Below are 19,650 nucleotides of genomic sequence, written 5' to 3'. Positions count from 1 at the left end.
TCGAACTCATTAAAAATTTTACATGTAAGGATGAAATCATCCATTCTTTTAGAATCAAGTCTGGATTTGTGGTTAGCTATAACATTCTGTTTATTTGTATGTATTGTGCCACAAGTGTTCCTGAATTCTGTTTCTTACAACATTTTTGTCACATCTGCTCTGCAGAAGACTCAAGTCTCAGGCTCTTATTCCACTAGCCTGGAAGGAGAACTCTGCTTACTCTGCCAGCTTCTGACTTTTAGTGCTAGATACAACAGCCAGCCAACAGTGAGCAACAACACCAGATGTGATTGCTTCCCAGATGCTGTTCCCCTTTTAAGGCAGAGTGTGTGCCCTGGACCCATGGTTAACAGGAGATGGAAGCCTCAAATAATAGAAGCACTGATGTATGTAAAGTCATCGATAATTAAGCCTGCCATAAGTACTCCATTTTCATGCTTTTTTTGGTTGGTTGTTTGTTTTGTTGTTGGTTTGTTTTTTTGTTTTGTTTTGTGATTTTTACAGCATTTTCACCTGAAAAACAAATTTCTTGCCTTGCCAGCCGCCGCAGAAGCCAGGCAGAGGGAAGCAGCAAGCTGTGAAATTCAAAAGCGATTCTCTTCTCTGCAGATGCTTTAGTCATGGTGTTGCTATGTTACAGAGCCAGAGAAGTGGGCGTGTCTTCCAGGAAAATTAATCTGCAGCTGTTTTCACTTTTCTTGACTAGCAGCACGGGGATTTCTGGGGAAGGTGAGTGACAGCCCTGCAGGTTCTGGGACCAGATCCCAGTCCCCTCTCTAGAAACACCCCGCCCCACCCCCATACTACTCCCACCCCTCACTTAAAGACTGCCTTCCCTTCCCCCTTCCTCCCAGGCCCTGCAGGCCCATTCTCTTTAGGGGCTTCTTCAAACTGCAGCGAGTAAGTAAGTACTTGTGGGAGATTTCTGCGCCATTGGAAGTTTAGGGAAAACTTATCCGGCTGCAAGAATCATTTAATCATCTAGTAGCCTCTAGCAAGCCCTTCTCCCTCCTTCTCTGTCTGTCTGTCTGTGTTTCTATTTGTTGTTTCTGCCCTTCTCTTTTTCCCTCTACTTCCTTAACCCTTTCCACTCCGTTTTTCATTTCCGAAGTTTCTTTCCTTTCAGTCAGCTAAGTTATCAGTTTTACGTAAAATTGTGCTGTGTGTGGAAGCACAGCTTTAAGCCTCTGACCACACAAACTGCTTGGAGCACTTAAGATCTTATGAAAAAAAAATCTCAGAAAAACTGACCTTTTTAAAGTAAATTTTCAGGTACTAAAAAACAAAAGCTGACAAATTTAAGTTGAAATTTTGCGCCCCACCCCCTTATTTTGTTTGCAAGTTCTGCTCCCTAGTCCAGGTTTCCTCCATGGTTAGCTTCTAGCTTCTGGATTTCCCATCAGCCATCTGCGGGGGGTGTGGCCAGCTGTTTCTTCTCACTCCCACCTCTGTCACTGCGGTTGCAGTGCTCCGAGGGTCCACACCAGAGCAGATCCCGGCTCAGTGAGAAGCCCTCCATCCTCCAGCAGCGTCAGGGGCAGTACGTCCAGCCTGCTCACTCCTGGGCATACTGGGCCCACCACATACTCAGAGCCACCTTTTGTTTCCTGAGAGACAGAAAAAAGCCTTCCACATCAGACTGTTTATATGAGAACGGGTGGGAGGAAGGGTGAATTCCCGAGGTGAGGGGAATTTACTCTGAGGGTGGCCTCAGGAAATAATGGGGTTCTATTTGGCTTTTCATTAGGTGATTGTGATCTGCCTGTCACCTCTCTCAGCCACTGCCAGCCTGAGAGCTCTGCTGTCAGACAGTCCATCCTTCAGCTGAGCTGCTCCTGGGTGAGTCTCCTACTCCGATGCTTCCTGTTGCTGTGGTTAGATATCCTTTTTCCTGGATTCAGGCCCTTCTCTGTCTCATTTAATCCCAGTTAAAGGAAGCGCCCTTTCTCAGCATGTTTTCCTGGCTGCTCTGTGTTTTCATATGCTCTCATCTGTTGCCATTTGCTATCAAGTGACGAACCATTTTAATAGCCAGGCTTTATTCCCCAGTTGATGAAGAAAAATGTGGAGAGAAAAGCCAGAGTCAGAGCTGCAGATCAGTGTGTGTGGGGGGGGGGGGGGGGGGAGTGGGGCTGGGTATATCAGATGTGTGATCAGCATGACGATTGCATGTTTTCTTCTCTCTCTGTGTGTGTGTCTCTGTGTGGGTGTGTGTCCATGTGCACACACTCCGTATGCAAGGCAAATGCTGTATCAGTAAGAAACATCACAACTCAGAATCGATTTGAAATTGTAATTTTAATTAGGATAGTTGGCTCAGGAAAATCATTGTCAAGTGCTTCAGAATCCTTGAAGTGGGCTTGTGCCACAAAGAAAAACTGGCCTCTCAAGGGCCTTTATTTTCCTAGCTGGTATGTCTCAGGGAAGGAGAAGGTACATGAATCAACTGCCCTGGCACCAATGCATCAGCATCAAAGAACCAGTTGTCCTGAACATGCAGTGTGTTCCAGGCAGTGACACTGCAGTTCCAGGGAAAAGTACACTTCTTGGTGCCTGCCATGCAGTGTGGGATACATTTTGTCAGGGCTGGAGAAGGAAAGCTAGGGGGTGATCATGTACAGAATTCTCTCATGGAAAATTTCAGGCCCATAGTTAGTGTTCCTGGGAAAACAGGGTTCACGTTCACGGGTTTGCAGTCTCTTTAATAAAAGATGTTGGTAGCAGGTTTAGAAGGAAGCTCAAGGACAGTTACATAGAGTTGGAGGACAAAGAGTGGCCATCGGTGCCTTTTAATTTATGCATGTCAATGGCTATGGAATGGAAAGGTAGGGCTTTCGAGAAACATCTAGAAAGGCCATACTGCAAATAAAAGCGTGATTAGGCCTGGTATAGGAAAAAGACACAAAATAAGGCGAAGGAAAGGTTAAAACGTTTTGAGTTAGTATTCACATAAGCCAGCAGGTACTGAGGGCCTGTGTGACAGGAGCTCTGTGGACTCCAGACTGTGGGAGGGCTAAGGGAGTGGGAAGTTTATTATCTCATTAAGAAGACAGTTGTTCCTCCTATCTCCTCAACTGTGAGCTTTCTGGAGAGGTTCCTGGCCAGGTGATTGACAGGCCCAACTGGATTAACGCTTAAGTGAAGGAAAATCATATGTAATGTATAGCTATACCCATTGCCAGAGAGAGAACTCAAATTTTTTCTTTTGACTGGAATAAAACATTTTTCCTTTAATGGCTCCCAACAAAGTCCTAGTACCTCCATCTTTTCATATTGCATGTAGTTTTAATCCTAAAGTAGGGTCAAGTTCATGCTTTCCTCTTTAATGTTACCAGAATATGGGTTCCAAAATCAGCCACGAGGGAAGGGTCCATCCTTAATTGACTTCAAGGCTGTTCAAATCTGGGTAGCTATCAAATTCTGAGACACAAACATCTATAGACTGTGATAAGGCCATCATGTAAATCATAACCTGGAAGCATGTACTCTGTCCATCTTTTTAAAACATAACATAGGATATCTTTTGTAAATATTACAAAATTGTAGAAATAAAATTAGAATACCCGTGTGTGTGTGTGTGTGTGTGTGTGTGTGTGTGTGTGTGTGTGTGTGTGTTTGAGACAGGGTTTATCTGTGTAATAGCCGTGACTGTCCTGGAACTCCCTCTGTAGACCAGGCTGGTCTTGAGCTTACCGAGATCCTCCTGCCTCTGCCTCCCTAGTACTGGGATTAAAATTGTGTACCGCCACACCCATCAGGATACACTAGTTTTAAATTGATGCTATGTTGCATTACAATATTTTATATATATATATATATATTAAAATATATATATTAATATATATATATATTAAAAATCTTGGAAAGAAAACTGGTGATACGTTTGAATTCTGACCTCCAAAGCAACTCACCCATAAGGAGTCTAAATGCAGGCATCTCTTGGATTCCATGCAGGTCTCTGAACAGTGTGAACCAAATCAAAATCTCAGGTATTCATTGAAAAATAGAGACTATTACAGCAGGAGCACCGCTAACATCTGTCATAATGGACAAATGCCTTCTAAGGATATATAGTCTAGTACCCTAGTCTAGGAAGCTCATCCATATGGATTGACATGTTTATATGCTGGTGCCTTGGTTCTCATCTTAAAAAAAGCATATTGGTGTTCAGAAGAGCTAAACTTTTGGTGCCTGTTCAGTATGTATATATGTATTGGTCACACTTTTGAGAAACTGCAATTGAAAACAGCCTCAGAGAGTTCCTGTTTGTGGGTACCTCAGGATTTCTAGATCTTCCCATCTGGGGTGCCCTTTACTACAAATTTATTTAACATCTCTGTCTCCTTCACTCCACATCGCTTCTTCCTAACTCTAAAACTGCTCCTCTCTGCATGCCTGCTTGCATTCTGCCAGAGAGACATAAGTGTTGGTATTTGAATGGTTGGCTTTAACCATTTAAGATAGTGTATAATGTGTCTTTCCACAGAAACGGTGTCAACATGGTTCGTGCAAGTGGCTTACTCACTGGGGTAAAGGACCCAGGTAAGCAAGAGTTAAGAGTCTTAATGCCAAATTCTTTAGATCTAGACAGGTCTAGCCTATGGGTCTGACTCTAGCAAATCTTCTGAACCTACTGAACCCTCATCTTTCCCCAGTTGCACTGAAGAGCATTGCTGTGACTCTGTCCATCAATGACTTTGTGGCTGGTGTCTCTGCAACCTTAAATTACGAGAATGAAGAGAAAGACCCCTTGGAGGCCTTCTTTGTGTTCCCCATGGATGAAGACTCTGCTGTCTACAGCTTTGAGGCCTTGGTGGATGGGAAGAAAATTGTGGCAGAGTTGCAGGACAAGTATCAGGTCTGAGGGATGCTTCATTGTCTCTCCTTCTTCTCTCCACAGAACATTCTCTTTAGACCAAATACAACAACTTAAAAATTCCTGCATCAAATGTTCTTTCTTTCATTTATTTCTAATCCAAATTATTTGAGACACAGGTAATTAGTCACACAGAGTGTAGCTCTGCCAGTGGTAGCAGCCATCAAAAAGCCCTCTAAAAACAGTATTGGCTTTATGTAGATCCTGTCTGTTCATTGGTTTCATCTTCATCTTATTTTCCTAACCCTCCTGTAATACCTCATAGGCTCACCAAAGGTATGAAGAGGCCCTCTCTGGGGGATATCAGGCATACCTGTTAGAAGAAGACAAGTGCTCTAGGGATGTTTTTCGTTGCAACGTGGGGAACATGCAGCCAGGGTCAAAGGTGGCACTTACCCTGAAATATGTGCAAGAGCTTCCTCTGGAAGATGATGGGGCCTTGCGTTATGTGCTCCCAGCAATCCTGAATCCTAGGTATCATCTCTCTGGTGAGTACCTCTCCATTTTGAATACCTATCCGTGGTAACATATGTTCGGAAAACACTGTAATGTTTGGGACTGCTAGAAGTGATGACAAGAAACAGAATTAAGGTTCTTTCTGTAGAGCAATCTGTGGACAGTTCCCTGGATCTGAAGACCCCAATAGTCCCTTTGGAGGACCTGCCATACACGCTCAGCATGGTTGCCACCATTAGCTCCCAGCTTGGAATCAGGACAATCCAATCCAACTGTCCCTTGAGTTCCATTGACTACACTGGAGAGGACAAGACCTCTGCTCAGGTACATAGTGTCAGAGTTGTCAGTCTTCTGTGCCTTAGCTATTAACCTGGTTTTAAGTCACCCTTCCTGGATCCTCCTCACTTTCTGGGCTACTGCCTCTTTTACCTACCGTTTGTCCAGTAACTCTTTCCATGCTGCTCTTGGAAGCCTATAGTCCTAGATCTGATCTCAATCCCTGGAAACGATCTGTGGCAGTTCTAACATGGCTTCTCTGCTGGTCCACTGCTCAGGTTTCTTTGGCTGAAGGACACAAGTTTGACCGGGATGTGGAACTCCTGATTTTCTACAGGAAGGTGCACAGCCCCAGTGTAGCCGTGGAGATGGGGATGCCTAAAAGGGAAGCAGGTATTTTCTTCCTCACCTATAAGTCACCATCTAAAAAGGAGGGCACTCTGCCTTAAATCTATCCTCAAAAATTTCCACTCTGATTTTTCTGCCACGTGACCAGGAAAGCATCATTAGTATGAAATACTGAAAGTCCTTGTACTTCTATAACAAAAAATAGATTAACAAAGAATAACATGATTTTGTCTTCTAGACGAACTTAAGTCCATGAATAAATAGTTGGAGAAAGAATGTTAACAAATAACTCAAAAGAAAAAAAAATACAAATGATGTAAACATGAACTGTGAGCAGTCTTGAGAGATATACACTTCAAAATAGTTATATGATATTCCCCCTTCTCAAAAGAGCACACGTGTCCAAATCTGATAATACCTCATGCTTCAGAAAGTGTGTTGAAAATCCCAGGCCCATGAGAACAGCCCTAATGGAATTTAGGGGCCACAAAACCAAACATAAAGCGAAACCAAAAGACATGATTCTAGGCTGGAACTTGTCGTGGGGTAGGAGTTGTTTGTTAGGGGATTCAAGGGAGGGTGGGATGGTGAGTGTGACCAGGATGTGTTATATGCACATATAAAGTCATCAAAACTAAAAATAATTAGTGAATACTAAAAGTATATATGTTGAAATTTTCTTATTTCAAAGTCAGCAGTAAGATTATTTGGCATTGCAGGAAAATTTGAATCAGATGTGTCAACATTCATGATAATTTAGAAAATTCAAATTTTTGAAATCTTAAGGAAACACGTATAATATGCAGAGGATACCCTCAGCATTTTCATAATATAAAATATTAGTAAATAAGAAAATATCACAAGGATAAAATTTACTTTGCCTTCAGTAACATGACTTAAAGTGTACTTATTAAAATAATACTCACTGCCAAATTGAAATAATTTAGAATAAAAATTCCCTAAAAATGCAAAGAAAGAAAGGAAGGAAGGAAGGAAGGAAGAAAGAAAGAAAGAAAGAAAGAAAGAAAATATGGAGGAATGGAGAGAGGGAGGCAGGGACAAATAAAAATCATGGTTTGGGCTTGAGTCTTCCTAGCTCACTGTTCTGTTCACAGTGAATGAGTGTATGAGCATGTGTGTGTGTGTGAGAGAGAGAGAGTTCTGGGAAGTGGATCCAGAGCCTTTCATGTGTTAGATAATCACTGCAACTGCGCTATATTCTCAGCACTCTTTTTAGTCCTTTTTTTTTTCCTTAATAAAGGTCTTGGACTCATTCTGTAGCTTAGATTACTTTGAACTTGCAATTTTTCTGTACTAGTCTCCCAAGTAACTGAGATTTCAAGCCTGTGTCAGCAAAGTGTTTTTGGGACTTTAGGATTCTTGAGTTTCTATTTGTCTTACAAGTTTCTTATCCTTTCTGTATAGATAGTTTGATGGGTGCTCCTTCTGCAATGGTGAGTTTCTATCCAGATATCCCAGAAGTGGAAACCGCAACAAAATGTGGAGAATTTGTATTCCTGATGGACCGTTCAGGAAGTATGAAGAGCCCCATGAGTGGCCAGAACAGGTCTCAGCTGAGAATAGATGCTGCCAAGGTAAAAACAGCATATGTCTTTCCCATGAACAATATGCTCACAGAGGATGAATCTGTTGGGTTCTTTGGGGTGTGTTTGAGATGGAGGTATGTGCCTTGTCTGAGTTCTTAGGCTTTCCTTAGCGTACAAGTTGGAATAAAGTGGCCTGACAGCCCACAACCTCCACCGTTGTAGAAGTATCTGTGTATGTGTGTGCCTACTTACTCTACTCACCCTACTTTCTCACCTTCAGGAAACACTGATTCTGCTACTCAAGAGTTTGCCTATGGGCTGCTATTTCAACATCTATGGATTTGGATCCACCCATGAGGCATTTTTTCCGTAAGTTTCTAGAAAGAGAGTTCAAAAAGATATATGAGCTCATCCAAGATAGGTATGAATTCAGTAGGTAGGAGTACTTGCCACCCAGCTTGGCAACCCAAGTTTGATCCCCAGAACTCATGTGGTAGATGGAGAGAATTAGTTCCCACAAGTTGTCTTCTGAACTCCCACACGCATGCTACCACATGCATACCACAAGCATGTGCACACACACATTTTGTAAAATCATATAAATATATATTTTAAAGGGAAGAACTGCAGTATGAAAAAGGTTTACCTGGGCGTGGGGGAGTTCAGAAAGAACTATTATTTGATGGGGTTTCTCAGCACCCCCAACTTGATGCTGCCATCACGTGACCACATGTGCTTGCTTCTTTCAGGAAGAGTGTGCAGTACACTCAGGAAACCATGGAGAAAGCAGTGGAGAAAGTGAAGCTTATGCAGGCAGATCTGGGAGGGACAGAAATTTTAACACCACTCCGGAAAGTTTTCAGGCAACCCCCTATTCCAGGGCATCCCTTACAGGTAAGAATTGGAACAAGGATAACAGAAAGGGTGGAGGGAATGAAAATTCTCAAGAATACATGTCCTGGAATGTTAGTGCAAGACTATGGAAATACTGTATGTATTTCAGGCTTCTGCTATATGGGAGAGTTGGCACTGATCCTGTGTAAACATTCTAAATGACCAGAGAACACTGGGGATTAGAAATCTCCTGCCTGTTTATAAAACAGGCACCAGAGACTTTAATGTAAATTAGTTAAGTTGTTTCGAGTTAAGTTCTATTCTCTTAATATGAACTTGACGCTGACCTGATGCTTTTTGTTTTGTGCAGGTCTTTGTCTTCACAGATGGAGAAGTTGTTGAAACATTTAATGTAATCAGAGAAGTTAAATTCCACAGCAAAAGGCACAGGTAAATGGACAGTCTCATTTCTACTGGGGAAACTGAGTTTTAGCAAGGCGAAATATAACTAAGTATTACCTGATACTAGATACTTTTGACAATGATTGAAAAATTTGAGACTTACTAAGTAATATTTATTTTCTTTTACAAAGCTAAAGGCAATGCTTCAATAACATCAATTACATAGAAGACTAATTTGCCTATTTTTTTTTAAAACTGACAGTAAATAGATCAATGGGTCATTTTACTTTTTTTCAACTCTATATGTTTTATAAGAAGTAAAACATGTAGAAATCTGCCCAAACCATAAGTACTGGGGCAAATGAATGCATGTGAGCATACTGTGCAACTCCTGTGTGGGTCTAGAGCAAGAATAAAATAGAATAAAATATCCTTCCTCAGAGTATGTGAAGTTTTGGCAGATGAGCATTGCTAGGGTAGGGAAACCAGTTTCTTTCATGGCAGTGGCCACTGGCAGGTTGCCCATGTGCAGTGGATAGTCCTACACCCATGCATATGTGATCAGAACTGGCTAGACTCATTGGGTTATAAAAAGAGGGCTTGGAATTGGTAGGGGAAATGGCTGGAGCAGAGGGTCTAAGAGGATTGGAGCAGGAGTGAAGTGTGAACGTGATCAAAATATATTATATGCATATTTGAAGTTCTCAAGGAATGAAAGGGTAATATTTATAAATCTTCTATAGTTTTCGAGTGGTTTAGAAAACAGTACCTAGCATTTCCATGAACAGAGCCCACACTGAACCTATGCTATGTATTTAATTCATGTAAGTCACACTTACTTAGCTATTCACTTATTAAATTGCTTACTAAATGAGGTGATCAATTTACCTTTCTAAGCTTTATAATTCTTGAAAATTGAGAAAGCAATAGTGTTTATTAATTAGTTTTCTGTGATTGTTGAAACAGTGAAACTACGTAAGCATCAGGGATTGTCTTGATACAATTTAAGTATCATGACATACTTGCTTTTATTGTTTTCATTGGTATCTACATGAAGCACTTTAGTGAGTTCTAGGCAAACAGTCTAACACTAAAAGCTCTTGATTTGATTTTATACACAAAGATAAATTATAGTTTAGATCCAGATTACTGTTGAAAGATTTCAAAGTTGCACTGCAAAGATCATGGTGGCCTGTGTTATATAGGATGAGAAATCCCAGGCAGCTCCCTGTCATTAAGACTTGGTCGTGAATTCTACATAATAAGATCATTAATCTCAAAACTGTGTCACTGTGAGCTATGACTTATGCTAACCCAATGTAAAGAGACCAATAAGCCGTCCTAGTCTACAGTGTGCTGATTTAAGATGGAAATTGTTTTGTGCCATCTAAAATTCTTTTTTGTTTTACCAATAACATATTATCTGTGTATTTACTGTTCTACTTGGGAAATTAAACCATGGATAAAACTATATGCAATATCAGGAAGGTGCTGTTGACTATATATATATATATATATATATATATATATATATAGAGAGAGAGAGAGAGAGAGATAAACTGTATATTTAGAAAGTTCAGTTACAGGATATGACTTTGGACAGATTTTTTTCATTTTGTGCTCTAGATTTTCACATGAAAAATGAAATATTACCTCAGGAGATTTCAGATAGATATTGATTTCAGATAGAATTGTATCATAACTATGGAATATTTTTATGTTTCTTTAAAATAGAACATATTCAGTGAATGACAGTTATTTTTAGTACATTGTGTTGTATAATTTCTGATAATAAAGCATTAATTTGATAAGCTGATCAACTTACGCCTTTAATCTCCGTCTTCTTACATTCACAGGTGTTTCTCATTTGGTATTGGAGAAGGAGCCTCCACCAGTTTAATCAAAAACTTTGCCCGGGTGTCAGGGGGAACTGCAGAATTTATCACAGGCAATGACAGGATGCAGTCCAAGGTGAGGGGCCCACCGTGTATAAAGAGTGGATAATATGGGACATTTCTTCAAGGGCTGGTGTTCAGCTTACCTTATGTCTTCAATATTTATCTCATATTCTTAGTGGGGGAAATTCCAGCCTGTGGAAAGATGGCCCACTCTAGTCCTTTTAGGTCTAAGCTTAGAGACGCACTGCTGAGCGTTGAGGATTTTGTGTTGAAACCAGAGACAGACTAAGAGCTTTGGTTGTCTTGCCTAAGAATCCAAGTATGTTCTTCAGGACCTCTTTTAGTGTTATATCCAACCATCGCTGCAAAGGATATCAAGCAAAGGAGAAGGATCAAGTGTGCTATGTATAATAAAATCAGTGACTTCCAATCGATGTACTGGTTTATTAGTATTTCCAAAGAGAAGCCATCTTTAGGCATCTGTCTACGCTTCTGTCTCACTGATAACATCTTTACTAAATCTTTCACATTTATGTGTTAACTTAAAATCACAAAGGAAGAGCAGAAAGGCCATTTCTCTGTATAGCAGTAGGAATTAGACAAACTATTCATTATGGCTTATGATCCCAATGTACTGTAAGTTGTTAGTAACACCAATCACTACCATTGCTTACTTACACTGCCTCTGCCCTTTCTCTTTCTGCAGGCTCTTAGGTCTTTAAGACGTTCTTTACAGTCTGTAGTTGAGGATATCTCTCTGAGCTGGAATTTGCCTCCTAACCTGTTTGCACACATGCTATCTCCAGAGCAAACTGTTATCTTTAGGGGTCAAAGGTTAATCATCTATACCCTGCTGGTTGGACAGATACCGGTGAGTGCACAATATTGTTCCCTTTTCTCATGCAGCTACTGCCCTAGCAGATTCAGTAAATAAAGTTGATAGTTTTGAATTTCAGCAGGTTGTTGTATTGACTAACTGGAACTGGCCAAGCATTCTCATCATGCCAGATTTCTGCTCCCCTGAACATGTGGTTTCTAGATAGAAACTTGGATGTGTTAAGTTGGGCGGGGGGGAGTTGCAGCTTACATTCTCACCATCTTCCTAGTGATTCCTCTCTTTTATTTTTCTTCTCTAATTTATAGCAGGAAGAGGCTACAGGTGAGGCCTGTCTCAAATACACTCTTCACGGCAAAAGTTATGAGGAAAAGGTGACATTTTCTCTACAACCCAAGACTGACGACAAGTGAGAATTGTGTTTTCTTTCCTCTTCCTTCTTTCTTTATCTTTGATGCCTGAATTACTTCTCTTTACCCTGAACCCAGTTGTGTCCCTACATTCATATTTTGTTTCTTGCCCACTTATTTCCTCCACTTTTCTCTCACAGTCCCTTACTTCTGTGTTGTGTAACATTTAAGACCACCAAATAAAAGGCATGTGGGTTTCCGCTTACTCTCAAAATAATTTTTTACCTTTCAGCCTCACTGTTCATCGTCTTGCTGCAAAGTCCATGATCCAGTCCAAAGACTTTGGCTACAGAGAGACAACACTGGTACTTAGAAGAGATGTGTTGAACATCAGTTTAGAGTCTGGAGTCATGAGCTCCTTCACAGCCTTCGTTGCCATCAACAAAGAGCTCAATGAGCCAGTCCATGGGCCCCTGGTTCATAGGGAGATTCCAAGGCCGATTCTCTTTGGAGGTTCCTCTACAAGGCCAAGACATTCTTCTGATGGTAAGTTTTATCCCTAAATACTTCTATATATAATAAGTTTTGACATTCTGGGAATAGTATGTAAAGAAAATGTTTAAAACATCCTCAAGTTTCACTATATGTATTGATATATATATCAATATATATATATATATATATGTGTGTATGTGTATTTATGTATATATATCAATTGGAAAAGATATTTGAAACCAGGTGTTGAGAAAAGAAACAAGGAAAATTTAAAATGTTAAAAATGCTTATAAACCTTGAGAATCAGAATTTAAAAGCTCTGCAATGATGGCTAATGACTGAGACAGTGTGAAGGATGAAGGAGAGAAGGCATTGAGCAGGAGTAGATTTGAAAGAGCCACTGAGTACACTTGTAAAATGTGATGCTCAGAGAGAAATATGATCATTAGTTCAGGATAAGGGTATCTTTAAAACAACTAAAGACAATCATGATCTGGGGAACTTACTTTAGCAATGCTCATTAATTTTGTGAATAAAAATTAAATGGATAGAGCTTTGGCTTCATTGACAAATTAGGGTTTTTGCCAGATAGCTGTAATAAAGAGGAAATTACTGATGTGAATTTAAGTAATTAAGTGTGTGCAAAATATTGGGTTGAATAAAAAATAAAGGTGGTAGGGAGGAACACGATGTTAAAGGAGGAAAGTAGAAAAACAAAGGATTTATGTAGTCTAAAATGTGGACAGAGACGAAATATAATAGTCACTAAGTTAAAACACTACACACATACTATATATATATATATGCATTATATATATATATGTATTACATATATAAATTCTAATTAATTGTTTGAAAAGTAGACCAATGCTGTATGATGACAAGTTTGTCATGAGTGAGGAGGTTGGCACCAAAGTAGAATAGAGGCAAAGTCTCTGGATTTGACGGAGTCAGGTCCAACTACATTAGGATGTTTTATTTCAACTTGATGGCAGAGGTCGAAATTGGTTGGAAGTCATTATTCTGAGTTTCAGATAGATCAGTGGATCACAGGAAGTAACAAAGAAGGCTCAAACATGAAGACAGATGGAAGGTAACAAGAAAGAGGAAGGAAGTATGATGATTTGGGCCTGAACCCTGAAATTCTGACTTGGATCAGAGGCTTCCAACACCTCTCCTTAACCCTATCCTTACTGATATTGTCCATGGCCAAGGCATTTGGGGAGTGATAACAAAGATATGGGAAGAATAAGTTCACTTCGTGTTAGGGGATGGTAGAAAGGAGCTCCCTGAGATGAACCAAAAGATGGATGAAAGATCATTTTTGTGTGTGTGTTGGGGGTTTCAAAAGGAAGAAGGCAGAAAGTAGAGAGGGTCAGAGAGTACACAAGAAGACAGCACATGGGAAAAGAATGAAATACTTAGGTGCCTACTAAAGCTGAAAGAGATGGTACTTCTGTCTCAAATCATCAGATCTCACCATCTTCTTCAGCTTTGGAGACCATGAATGCCACAATGTAAGTGTTTGGATTTGTGCCTTTCAGGTTACCCCAAGGTTTTACCCTGCGCCAGTGCTCCTGTATCTCAGCCTCCGAGGAGCATACGCACAGGTTTCTGTGCAGTCATGGCACAAATGCCTCATGGTGAGAATCCTTTAAGCTCAATGTATCATAATTGTCCCTGCAGCCTCAGTGAGCTTTTTTCCAGGAACATCGTCTTACCAAGGTTTGTCTCTCACACATCCGTCTAGGCGCAGCACCTCAGCCTTATTATAGCCAGAACATGAAATGCGTGATTCACACAGATACTCGCCCGGAGCTGCCCAACATACTCAGATTGCACGCTTGCTCACAACAAGGTGAGCAAGACCTTATTTTGTTTCTTTGATCTATGGAGATTAAAGTACCAGTCTTCCAAATCTCCTTACCAGGAAATCTACTGGGAGCACTTGATAGCAGGTAAGATTTGGTCCAGTACCTGTACTTGGTATGGTCAGCCCAGCTCCATTGAACTACAATATAGGATCTTTAAACCTCTAGTGGGCTCTAGAGTATCTTTTATACTAACAAACGCCTCTTTGCCATCTCTTTCTATATACATACACTCCCTGTAGGGAGGGCCTCCATAACTGAGCTGACATCTTATTAGGTTTATTCTGCCCTGGTCATCCTTTCACATACAGGGCGTGAAGATATATCATGAGGATATCTGAAGGCTGGTTTTCTGCAGCACTCTTGCTATTACATGGCACTGAATTTAGAGAGCCACTCAGGCAGGGCAAAAAATAAATAAATAAATAAAACAAAAAACAGTATAATTTGCAACACTTTATATCTTTTCTTCTTTTCTTAAAGGGAGTATAGAGCATACTGTTGCCCAGCTGATCCTTCTCCAAAATGCAAATGGTTCCTGGGATATGAATGAGGATTTAGCCAAGGTTCTAGGTGTTAGCTTGGAAGACATAACGGCTGCACACCCTACTGAGGTAAAATCCAAATAAAAATCAAAGAAATTGGTATTTGTTTCTAATATTGCTAGTAGTAAAAATTTGCATGAATCAAGGTCCCCTTAAGATAGGAGAATATGAAGTCATATGGACAAGACTAGCATCTAGTATATAGAGATTGATAGTTTTTGTGATTATAATGGAACTGTAAGAGCAAGAATAGACTAAAATTAATATCAAGTCCATTCAAAGAGTAATGGATGACAAAAGAAAGCTCAACTCTTCCTCTACTTCATTCATATTATATTATGTTCATATATATTTATATGCCAATTTTTTTAGCTCTAAAAATAAAAAAATTATCCAGCTAAGCAATTAGCATACGTGCTGTTACTTGTTCCTCACATCAGTCAAGTAGAGAAGTTTTCTTTTGTGTTGATGTTTATAGATAAAAAAGGTGAATATTACAGACCCTGTCTGCCAGTGGTGGGTAGAGCTAAAATGATGTTAAGTCTGTGTCTTAAGAACCCTTAATAATAGTACCATTATGGTTTCACCTTCAATCAAAGGATATGGCCTACACTTTCCTCAAAGTTTAGTGAAGTCACAATAGGCTGACCAATTAATTCAAATGTCTTGAATTATGTCTTTTTTTTTTTTTTTTTTGGTTTTTCGAGACAGGGTTTCTCTGTGGTTTTGGAGCCTGTCCTGGAGCTAGCTTTTGTAGACCAGGCTGGTCTCAAACTCACAGAGATCCGCCTGCCTCTGCCTCCCGAGTGCTGGGATTAAAGGCGTGCGCCACCACCGCCCGGCTTGTGTTGAATTATGTCATGTGGATGAATTACACTGAAAATTGTAAAATAACTTGATAAATCATCTAGCTGGTGAGAAATCCTTGAAATATAGGACAAATTGCAAAAACAACGAAGAGTAAATTATATTCTGAATAATTTCTTAACCTGGAATGTGACGAAATAAGCTTCACTTAGTGTCCAGCCACCTTGTCCAGTATGGTATCCACTAGCGGCACATGGGTGTGATGTCCTGGGAATGTGGCTAATGGAAAAGGAAGCCGCAGTTAAACTAAAGTGCAGCATGCTTGGCACATAGCTACTTCAGAGTACCAGCCTCAAAATACACACAGAGTATTATTTAGTTTGAAACTACAGGAGCAACTGAAGGATAGAGTTCATGGGTATTTACAGCTCATGCTGGGCAACTCTAAGGCCCTGCAATCTGAAGCCTTCAAAACAACAACAACAAAATTCTACAATTATTGTGCTGTTTATTTTTAATTTCAAAAATGTGGGTATTTGAAGATTTCAAAGAATGTGTCTAGCCTTGTGTTTTTATATGAAAATGCTGTTTTAGAACAAAGAATAAAAAGGGTAATTTACAAAAATTAGAAAGATAAAGTTATCAAGAGATTTTAGCACAGATTGATTGAGCACAGCTCATATGAGATGAGCATCCCCCTTGTGAAAATGGCAACCAGGCCAAGAGAATGAAGAGAACAAGAGAGCTGGTGTATAATATTGGAGCACAAGAGACCTTATAGGAAAAATAAGTATCTGGATCAAGTAAAAACTCACTGGAAATTTGTTACACTAAATAGTGAATCTATTTAAAATATTAATATTTTTAAAGTATTTGAATATTTTATTTGATTTTTTTTAAATCCACCAAGTTCTGCGTTTTTGTATGTTAGTATTACCAATGAAGATTCTGATGAACATGTGGGCCCAAATGTGTTGGTGGAGTCTGCTTGTTGGTTGCTGGCCGCCCGGCTAGCTTAGACCCAAAATAATCACACAGAAACTATATTAATTAAATCCCTTCTTGGCCCATTAGCTCTAGCTTCTTATTGGCTCATTCTTACATATGAATTTAACCCATCTCCATTAATGTGTGCATCACCATGAGATTGAGGCCTACCAGCAAAGTTTCAGCACATCTGTCTCCAGAGGCGGCTCCATGGCATCACTCTGACTCCACCCTTCTTTCTCCCAGCATACAGCCTAGCTTTCCCTGCCTAGTTCTGTTCTTCCCTGCTATAGGCTCAAAGCAGTTCTTCATTCATTAACCAATAAGGGCAACGCACAGACAAAAGGACCTCCCACATGACAAATGTCCCTATTGATGTATGACAGAACAAAGAGATAAGCTATGCAGTAGATTCTTGATAGGAAAATTAATAGAAAAGCAGGTCTGGGATCCCAAAGTATTAGATAAGATAATCTCGATTTGATTTCTTAAAATGACTACAACATATAGTATAAATAAAAGCAAATATAGATATTGGTTCGTAATTCTCACCTATACAAGGAGAAGAAAGACACAAAGTCTTGCCAGAAGTTGCCTGTGAAACCAGACATTTCAACTGGCTGACACACATATTAAGATGGTTGGTGGAAGCCACAGGCTGACCTGTAAACCTAAATTCTTGTACTGTGACCAGTGAATTTCACAAATATGTTTACTTCTGGGTGTGGCCAATTCAGAGTATACTTTAAGAACTACTATGATCTCTTAGACAAGGACAACAAACCTGGCATTCTTATGCTTCCTTGAGCAGCTTCTCTAGGGAGGAAGCAAATTAACAAAATGACATCATTCAAAGAGGACAAGATAGCTACTTCTGAATGTAGAGAGTCACACTAAAAGCAGGAATGTTCATTGACTTGCTGAGTCTAAAACCTGAAACTTTAAGAAAAAGTGGGCAAAAACTCATGGGTGATATTATTTTCCTGAAGTTTTCAATTTAATAATGTAATTAGTGAAAACTCATTTGGTCTTTGGTCTCACCTCTATCATTCACTACACTAGATAAACCATTTCACTTTTGTGTGACTTTTTGTTGTTGTTTTGCAGCTATTCAGTTGACATTTTTTTTTCTGTTTGTCCTTTCATGTGGAGAAAGAAGAAGATTCTTGTAACCTAAATACTTTATAATGACACTTCTTTATGTATGTTCTTCTCTGGGCACAGTGGGACCGTGCTCTTCAGAGGCATTTAATGGGCTTCTATGGCTAACCTAGTGCTTGCACTGGAATTAAGACTAGAGACTTTTCCATCCTAAGACTCACTGGTTTAGTAAACTGATAATCAGGGAAAACATCTGACATACTAAATGCATGTTGGGCATCGAAGGGAACCAAGAAACTATGAAGCAGCAATTTGGGGGATACGGAGTGGGGAGCAGGGGAAGTTCTGTATGTGTTCTCTAGAGAGACTTCTTGCTCCATCCTGGGCATCAGGAAATTTACTGTCTGGGCAGGTACTGGAACCCTCAGCTTGGGCTACAATGCTGGCTGTGATCTGGCTGCACGCCAATGGCAAAGAATTGAAGTGTGAGTGGAGCCTTCTGGAAAGAAAGGCTGTGGTGTGGCTCCACAACAATGCAGGTAGGAGCACAGCCCCTACCCTTTTCTTTCTCCCTTCAAACCCGCTACTGTGTCTCCAGGCCTGGCAGAGAGTGAGCCCAGAGGCCCTGCATGCGCCTCCCCCATGCTGACTGGGAGCTGTTCTACTTCCTTGTCCTTCTGTGGAAGAATATGGGTGAAATGTGTCATTGGGGGTGGACAGAGATGAGTATAGAGGGAAGGGACATAGATGGGGAGACAGGAAGGCCAGAGTGTAACAGTAACTGTCCTTTTTAGCTCAGTACTGAGATGAATCTCAATAATCCTAGACTGAGAACAGATACTCCTTGGGCATTTATGGTCTCCCTGCTGGTGAAAGTACTGAATCAGAGTAGATTAAAGGCAAATTGAGTTAAACAGAAATGAAAAGCCAGGAGGGAAGATAGTAGGGATGAGGGTGATGACTGGGGAGGCTGAGAGAGGTCAAGGAGAGAGAGCCTCCTTCCTAGCTGCTATCCCAAAGCCCTGACTCTTGTTCTCTTCCTCACAGTCCGGGGCTTCACCAATCTTATGCGTACTGCCAATAACTTGTTGAAGACATCTGTGAAATCCTCGGTCTTCACTATTTAAAAGACTGATGCCCAGGAGAAGGAACTCTGTCTTTCTGCTGCCTGCCAAGTCCTTCACCTTCTCTTCTGCTAAGATGAAGTTTTGTCTTGAGTATTTTATGGCCTGTGTTTTACTATAAAAGTGAAGGATGAGCATACTGCTTTGACTGTCTGTGTTCTAGCTCCCTCGGGATATATGTGTCAGTGTCTGTGTGTCCCCTCTGACAAGCGCTGGTAGCCATAGAAACTATTTCCTATTCTGGAGTAGTTGAGACACGTGCATGTAGTGATGTTTCTCTCTGCTTTTCAAAACAGCTTACACTCTGGTCTAAGGACTGTGGCTCTGCTGGATTAAATAACTTTCTTCTTTATCCCTTTCCTGCTCCCCTTTTATTTTATCTGCTTAGTACATATATAGTCAAAGATGATTTGAGCTTTCCCATGCTTGGAAGAAGTTGGAGATAAATTGAAAACCAGCTTCAGGGGCAATGTAACTTCAAGATCACAGAGACTCAAGGTTTACATTTTGCCCATTGTTACCACTGGGAACATTCTTGACGCCCCCTTATTGTTACTCTGTGCTCCATACCTTTCTTTTTCCTGCCTAAGTGATTTGAGTTGAATCATATTTGTAAATAGATGTCTATCCCTAATCATTGATCATCCTGAAAGAAGTTGGTAATGAAGTCGTTAGAGCTAGCTTTAACCCACCAGGTCCATGAGCCTGGTTGTGGCCTTATGTACACAGAATTAATGTAGGTTGTGCTGAGACCTGAATATAGTTTTGTTTTCAGCCCATGAAGAGGGCGGTTCCGCTGATCTCTCAAACACTTACTTTTCACATACCCTATCCTAGTAAATGAGCTTACTCCCCCAGATTACTGTTTTACCAATATTAAAATGTCTATTTGAACTGT

The 19,650-nt window shown here is 40.3% G+C and overlaps 1 protein-coding gene across 4 annotated transcripts; it reads left to right on the top strand.

Annotated features, from left to right (window-relative positions):
• The first annotated feature begins 266 nt into the window (after positions 1-266).
• On the top strand, positions 267-19,650 carry LOC121451615 (von Willebrand factor A domain-containing protein 5A-like). Of its 4 annotated transcripts, none has more exons than XM_041657307.1 (21): positions 267-386; positions 542-729; positions 1,748-1,839; positions 4,487-4,542; positions 4,656-4,858; positions 5,142-5,364; positions 5,481-5,656; positions 5,887-6,001; positions 7,382-7,551; positions 7,784-7,872; positions 8,253-8,397; positions 8,708-8,787; positions 10,596-10,710; positions 11,344-11,508; positions 11,781-11,881; positions 12,115-12,368; positions 13,862-13,960; positions 14,068-14,175; positions 14,672-14,802; positions 18,041-18,167; positions 18,676-19,650. In XM_041657307.1, the coding sequence occupies exons 4-21, from the start codon at positions 4,500-4,502 to the stop codon at positions 18,753-18,755; spliced, it is 2,424 nt and encodes an 807-aa protein (XP_041513241.1). In that variant the 5' UTR covers positions 267-386; positions 542-729; positions 1,748-1,839; positions 4,487-4,499; the 3' UTR covers positions 18,756-19,650. The 4 variants fall into 4 exon arrangements, with proteins under 4 accessions (XP_041513241.1, XP_041513243.1, XP_041513240.1 ...); XM_041657309.1 differs by having other exon boundaries at positions 339-386; positions 710-729; XM_041657306.1 differs by lacking the exons at positions 267-386; positions 542-729 and adding an exon at positions 1,422-1,540.

This window comes from Microtus oregoni, unplaced genomic scaffold, assembly GCF_018167655.1.
Source record: "Microtus oregoni isolate MIOR12 unplaced genomic scaffold, Mior012 000008F_ref0000371, whole genome shotgun sequence".
In the NCBI taxonomy this organism is placed as follows: domain Eukaryota; kingdom Metazoa; phylum Chordata; class Mammalia; order Rodentia; family Cricetidae; genus Microtus; species Microtus oregoni.
Note: the sequence above shows the minus strand (reverse complement) of the source record. Positions and strands in the feature narration are given on the sequence as shown.

What these genes read in the sequence shown, in the direction of transcription:
- LOC121451615 (XM_041657307.1), top strand. Translation starts at nt 4,500, where the DNA reads ATGGTTCGTGCAAGTGGCTTACTCACTGGGGTAAAGGACCCAG. An exon ending in TGCTGGTTGGACAGATACCG is followed by an intron (nt 11,509 to 11,780) that starts GTGAGTGCACAA and finishes TCTAATTTATAG; the next exon opens with CAGGAAGAGGCTACAGGTGA. An exon ending in CATGGCACAAATGCCTCATG is followed by an intron (nt 13,961 to 14,067) that starts GTGAGAATCCTT and finishes ACATCCGTCTAG; the next exon opens with GCGCAGCACCTCAGCCTTAT.